The 6,610-nt window shown below is 45.3% G+C and overlaps 1 protein-coding gene across 1 annotated transcript; it reads right to left on the bottom strand.

Annotated features, from left to right (window-relative positions):
- Positions 1–478, bottom strand: LOC114107852 (high mobility group protein B1-like). Its single transcript, XM_071607358.1, has one exon. The coding sequence runs from the start codon at positions 475–477 to the stop codon at positions 28–30; it is 450 nt and encodes a 149-aa protein (XP_071463459.1). The 5' UTR covers position 478; the 3' UTR covers positions 1–27.
- Between the last annotated feature and the right edge of the window lie 6,132 nt (positions 479–6,610).

Genomic DNA, 6,610 nt, shown 5'->3' with positions numbered 1-6,610 from the left:
AGAAAAAAAAACTGCACTAGAACCAACTTATTCATCATCATCATCTTCTTCATCTTCAACATCTTCCTCCTCTTCCTTCCGTTTCTTGCTTTTTTCAGCCTTGACAACTCCCTTTTTTGCTGCATCAGGTTTTCCTTTAGCTTGGTAGGCAGCAATATCCTTTTCGTATTTTTCCTTCAGTGGGGCAGCTTTCTTTTCGTAAGTCTGCTTGTCATCTGCAGCCATGTGATTCCACATCTCGCCCCTTTTCTTTGCAGCATCACCAATGGATAGGCCAGGGTGTCCTCCCTTGATTTTGGGGTGATACTCAGAACAGAACAAGAAGAAGGCCGACAGAGGCCTCTTGGGTGCATTGGGATCCTTGAACTTCCTGTTTGTTTCCCCTTTAGGAGGGATATAGGTTTTCATTTCGCTTTCATAATGGGCCTTGTCCGCCTTTGTCATGTCTTCAAATTTTCCTTTCTCTTTAGCAGACATGGTCTTCCATCTCTGAACACAGAAAACTCTGAGAAGTTGACTGAAGCATCTGGGTGCTTCTTCTTGTGCTCCTCCCAGCAAGTTTGCACAAAGAATGCATATGATGACATTTTGCCTCTCGGCTTCTTAGGATCTCCTTCGTCCTTGTTTAGTTATTTTTCCTCAGGGAGGCACAGAGTCTCCCAGTGCCCATCCGGCTCTCACTTGCCCCCCCCGCCCCCCCGCGCTGTCTCTGTGGAGCTCAATGTACTGCAACGGCTGTGAGAGTGGGAGCCAGATGCAGCCTCCACTTTATTTTTTCTTAAACATCAAATTGTATACTTTATTTATAATTTTTATGTGGTGCTGAGAATCAAACCCAATGCCTCGAACATGCCAGGCAAGTGCGCTACCACTGAGCCACAACCCCATCCCTAAACAGAAGCTTTAAAGTGCTTCCTTAACATACCCAAAACACCAACATCACTACTCTTTCAGTTTGGGGCCATTATTAAGTAAAATAAGAGTTACTTGAACACAAACCCCAAAATACCATTCAAAAACCTAGATTACTACAAAGTGACGAGTGGATAGGTAGCATATATGGCATGGATATGCTGGACAAAGGAATGATTTGCATCCTGAGCAGAATGGAACAGGATGGTACAAGTTATCATCACATTACTCAGAGTGACAGTTAATTAAAACTTATGAATTATTTATAAAATTTCCCATTTAATATTTTCAGATCACAAATGACCTCAGATAACAAAACGCGGACAGCAAAACCATTAACGGGGGAGGGGCTATTGTAGTAAACAATTAGAAATAAATCCTTACATCACACATCATAGTAAAATTTATAAAATCAACGATGAAGAAGAAATCTTAGAAGCAGAGAAAAGACAGATACCCCCAGAGAATTGTACTGTGGCAGCAGACACCAGAGGGAAATGAAGGAATGTCTTTAAAGTCTAAGAGCAGCTGCCCTCACTTCTGGTTAGTTTGCCTATTCCTGTCCCTGTAGAATCTACCATGGGAAGTTTAGCTTCCTCCTTCTCCCACAATTGACAGGGGTCATTTCTCAAGCCAAACTCCTCCTCAAGCCTTTTCATCTCAATGATCCACCCACTTTTATCTGAGAAATCTAAGCATCAGCCCATGGACAGGACATCCCCCATCTTGTCATTCTGTCTTTTAAATTCTCTCCAGCCTGCCCCTCTTTCCCAATCCAAGTGGACAGTGTTGGCTAAGGCTCATGGCAGTAGCCTCCTGGCTAGTCTTGCTGCTGGTTGCCACCTCACAACCAGAGTGATTCTTTCGGACCACTATCTAACAGGGACTACCTGTACTGCTTCCCTGCTCAAAGCCCATCCCTGGCTCCCGGAGCCATCAGGACAGAGCCCAGCTCACCCTCCAGGTAGCATGTTCTCCCTCCAGCCCTGTTCCTCTTCTGCATCCTGCTCATATCTGCCTGGGGATCACTGACTCTAAGCCAGGGCTTTTCAAATTATGGCTCACCAGCAAATCCTTCCCACTGCCTGCTATTACAATAAAGTTTTATTCACAGAAATCATTCCCATAAGTTTATGTCTGTGGTTGCTTTTGTATCGTAAAAGTGGTTGAGTAACTGGACATAGATTGTGTAGTCTGTAAAGCCCAAAACATCTGCCATATGACCTTTTGTAGACTCTGAGCCGATTCCTCTGACCTTTCCACATGCTGTTCTCTGACCTGACCTTCCTTTCTCTGCCCACTTGTCATGGCCCCATAGCTGCCTGCATGTCCACCATTCTGACACAGCCATATCCCATTCAATTCTTGGTGGTTAGCCTATATCCCCAAGCTATGGTTGAATATGGTTTGAGTGTGTCCCTCAAGGTTTCATGAGTTGGAACCTTGGTCTCCAGTGTGGTGATATTGGGAGGTGTTGCATCTTTAAGAGGCGGAGCCTCGAGAGGGATCTTTAGGTCATTGGGAGCACCAATCTCAGAAGGATTAATGTAGGTCTCATGAGACCCCAATTAGTTCTCAAAAGAGAAGGTTATTATAAGAGAGCAAGCGAGGCCCCTCCCTGCTCTCTGGCTTCCTGTTTTATCATGTGATTTCTTCCTTCCATACATGTTCCTGCCATAAAGCCACATGTCACAGCCAGGTGGACCTCACCAGAGCCAAGTCAACATGGTATGATGCCCTTAAACTTCTAAAACCAGAACCTAAATGAGCCTCTTTTCTAATGCACCCCTTAGGCCACGAGTTTCTTCTGGGTAGCAAAAAGCCTTCCTTGTAGGCATAAACCCATTTGTAGAGGGCTGGATGGTTGAGCAAGAGAACCACTCTCCAGGGACTGACTGCCCGGCATCTTTCACCCATGGCACCGTGAACTGTCCTGCTCAGGGAGATACACAGCCTTAACCATGTTGCTGCCAGGTATGTTACTGATCACTCCTGATTGTGGCTGTCAAAGGGAGGAAGCACTTCAGATCTTCTCTAACTCCTTTACTCTGTTCCTTCAGCAATGCACCAGATTTCCAGTGACAGTCCAGGAAGTATCTGAGCTTGAACTCTGAGAGCCATTGGCACTAAAGTTGGCTCCCCAGAATGCATCTTTCTATGACAGTAACAGCTCATCCTTGCAGACTCCCGTGGCTGAGGCTTCATAGAGATCTTTGCTTGAGATGTGACAGCATTAAAGATGATTAAAGAAAGCAAGCCTTGGTCCCTTTGCAGATGGGGATTAATTTCTCTTCATTTCCTTTTCTTCTCATCTGTCTGAACACTCCCATGACCAACTTCTGCTGTGCGCTCATTCCAGCCACTTGACATCACTGCTTCCAGCAAAAACCTCCAGGTAACTCCAAATGCAACCCTTTAAGCCAAAAGAACCTCATATAATCCATTTTCACCTCTATATGAGTTGATGTTCAGTAAGGTGTAATAATCCCAGGCACAGGGAAACTCCCCACCTGAGCTCTTCAGTGCTGTGCTTATCCTTCACAGAGTCCTTGGTCTCCTGTACCACCATACACATCCCTGCCTCATATGCACCTCCCAATGGCTCCTACCTGCACCGCAACTACTCTTTCTACAGTGCAGAGTCCCGTGTGCCAGGTGCTGGACAGGATATGTGCTTCACCCAGATCTCCCCACTCAAGGCCTCCTGGAACTGCTAGGAAACAGCAGGAGGAAGTTGCCTATCTATGCAGGACTCCAGGCCACCAGAAACTAAAAGCCAGACTTAAGGTACAGATTCCTATACCTAGATATAAGGAGGGACATTAATTTTTTTTTTTTTTTAATTTTCTGTATTCTTATGTCTTGAATCTGGGCCTTTGCTGCACCGGCAGGGACTGCCCCCAGCCAATTCAGAGAGGGCTTACTCTGATTTCTTTTTGATGCAAACCAACAAAGTCAGAGTGTTTATCCCCAGGTAATCCCCTTTATCCTTCCAGGCCACTCTGTACCTGCCCTAGTCACCCTGCAGTGAGGGACTAGACAACAAGGAAGGCCTCTTTACCCCAGAGCCTGATAAAATTATTCAACTAAATCAAATCTAGATCCCATGTGCCCTACTTCACTTGATCCTTCCCTTGGCAACCACAATAGAAGTTCTTGTCCACATTTTCCTCCTGCTCCCTCTGCCTCCCAACTGACCCTGTGCTTCTGCAGAGAGCCCTCATGCATGGCCCCTCCTCTCAGGAACTGGGAGTAACAAACTGTCTTTTCAGTGGCCATCATCTCCTGACCTATTAGTCCTGTTGTACTTCAAATGTTCTATTAATACTCTCTATTTTAAAACTGGAGATAGAAAGGAAAGTGACCAGTACTCTTAAGAAGATTCAAGACTGGACGCACAGGCTGACACTGTAATCTTTTTGCTGGGATAGTTATATTCCATGGCAGATGGATCATTAGACTGTGTCCAAGCAGGCAGTCAGTAGCCGGCCCCGACTCAGCCACCTACCCTCTGTGGGTTCATGGCCTATGCTTCCTTGAGTTGGAAAATAAGCCAAATTTTCTAGTTCTCCTTTGGTATTTATTAGTGTTTCCACTCTCAAAGTGTTATTCTTCTCATCTCATTATTGTGCAAGCTTCCTAGGGTCTTTTTTACCTTCTCTACACGCTGGACCCCATCTTTCTGCAAGCTAAACACATTTTACTTTTTCTTTTAAAACATTAGCTTGTCAGGATGACAGCTGTCCCTCAGAGGCCTGATGGAATGCTGGCTTGCTAGATTTGGGTCCTGAAGATGATGCATGGGTGAAACCACCTAAAAAATGAGATCCTGTCCAACTAACTGAGCTCTCTAAGAGTAACCCAGGACCATCAATCACTCCAGAATGCGAACGGCCACCTGCAACACCAAGAATGTTGAATCTGGGCCACATTCTCTGTCCTCACATCTTAAAGGGCCAGGGAGCAAAGAGCCATGAAATGGAGTCCATGAAAACCTCAGAGAACTTGAAGGAGAAGTATTGGCAGGCAGAGGAGGGAAAAGGCCATTCTAGGCAGAAAAGATAGACTGCATGAGGGAACAGAGATAGGTGGAAGTTGCTGGTATGAGGGGTGCAGCACTGTGGGGATGATAGAGATGCAGAGACCAGTGCATTTCCAGTATTGCTCCCCACAGGACCCACCACTAGGCCCAGTGCAGATGGAGGGCTCCATTAGGGTTGCTAGATGAATGAATAAGTTTGATAGACAATCATGGACAGACATGATTGGGATCTTGAATGCCAAAACAGCATCTTGTCTTCTGTTTGGAGGGAGCTAACTGGCCTCTAGGCAGAAAAGGGTAGCTAATTAGACTTCATTGCTTTTGCAGAGACAATAGCCAGGGGGGTGTTTCTCAGCTAAGCTGGATGAGCCGGTTAAGCCAGTCTCTTAAAACAAATAGCTTATACTGTTTGTCCCCCAATGACAAAATATGCTTCACAGAGACTGTCTCCTTATTCCTTGCAACATACATATGCAAAGCATTAGCCATCAGACTCCCTCACCCAGCTTGTTTAGAGAGGAAAGTTTTTTGCCAAGGTCACACAGCACATTAGGGATGAAACTAAAGCAGCAATGACCTTCAGTCCCTTGGTCTAACCATGCCACTCTGATATTTTTTTCCTTTTGCTTAGGCCAAGGGTGACCTACCAAAGCATGGGCAGCACCCCTCTCTGACATGGGCACATAGCCTGGTCCATGTGCTGAGCACTCTGGGCATCAAGGTACACAGTGGTAAATTCAACAGGCACTGCCTTGCCCTCATGAACTTATGGTCTGGAATCCTTATATTTCAGAGTATTAATGTAATTAGAGTTGAGGAGAGACCACAAATTGTAATTAGGGAGACCTGGACTCCAGACATTGTTCTAGCTATGCACTAAATGATGTGAAAACAGAAGTTCAAAGTTGACAACAAGACAATACAAGGATGTATGATCAGAACTGTCAAACCAATATTGCCAGCCCCAAACCCTTCACCCACTTTATGGATTTAACAGAGTTGGTGCTCGATGATTAGAGAAGGGTTTCTTTGCAGAGAGCTGTTCATGTGGCAACACTAACACCAGGCCTGCCAATGGTCTAGGAAGAAGGGCTGCGTGGGAACCTCTCAAAGGATTGAATACATGTGCCTAGAAGTTTGAACAGCACTGTGGACTGGTACCTGGCTCACACCTGACAAATCTAAAGGGTAAGAGGCCATATCTTGGTCAGCTTGAGGTGCCATAACAAAAAGCCACAGAAAGAGTGGGTTAAACAATAGAAATGTATTTCTCACAGTTCTGGAGGCTGGACGGCCCAGATCAAGTCCAGGAGGATTTGGTTTCTGGTGAAAATTCTTTCCCTGGTTTGCATGTGGCTCTTTTGTCCTCACACAACCTTTCCTCCGAGTATACATGGAAAAAAAAGTAAGAGCTCTCTGTTGTGACTTTTTATGAAACATAATTCTTATGACACACCCTGATCATCTCTAACCCTAATTACCTCCTTATGGGCCCTATTTACAAATTCAGTCACACAAGGTGTTAGGAATTTTACATATGAATTTAGGGGAGACGCCATTGCTCAGGCAGCTGAGCTACTCTCACGGTAGAGCAAAAAAGAGGTCACAGCATGAGAATTATCCTGCACCTCCAAAGTGTGTCTCAAGACAGAGAAT

This window comes from Marmota flaviventris, chromosome 2 (assembly GCF_047511675.1).
Source record: "Marmota flaviventris isolate mMarFla1 chromosome 2, mMarFla1.hap1, whole genome shotgun sequence".
NCBI lineage: Eukaryota > Metazoa > Chordata > Mammalia > Rodentia > Sciuridae > Marmota > Marmota flaviventris.
The sequence above is the reverse complement of the archived record's forward strand: the minus strand, read 5'-3'. Positions and strand labels throughout refer to the sequence as shown.

Excerpts from the sequence above, each read along its gene's own strand:
- LOC114107852 (XM_071607358.1), bottom strand. The coding sequence starts at position 477 with ATGTCTGCTAAAGAGAAAGGAAAATTTGAAGACATGACAAAGGCGGAC.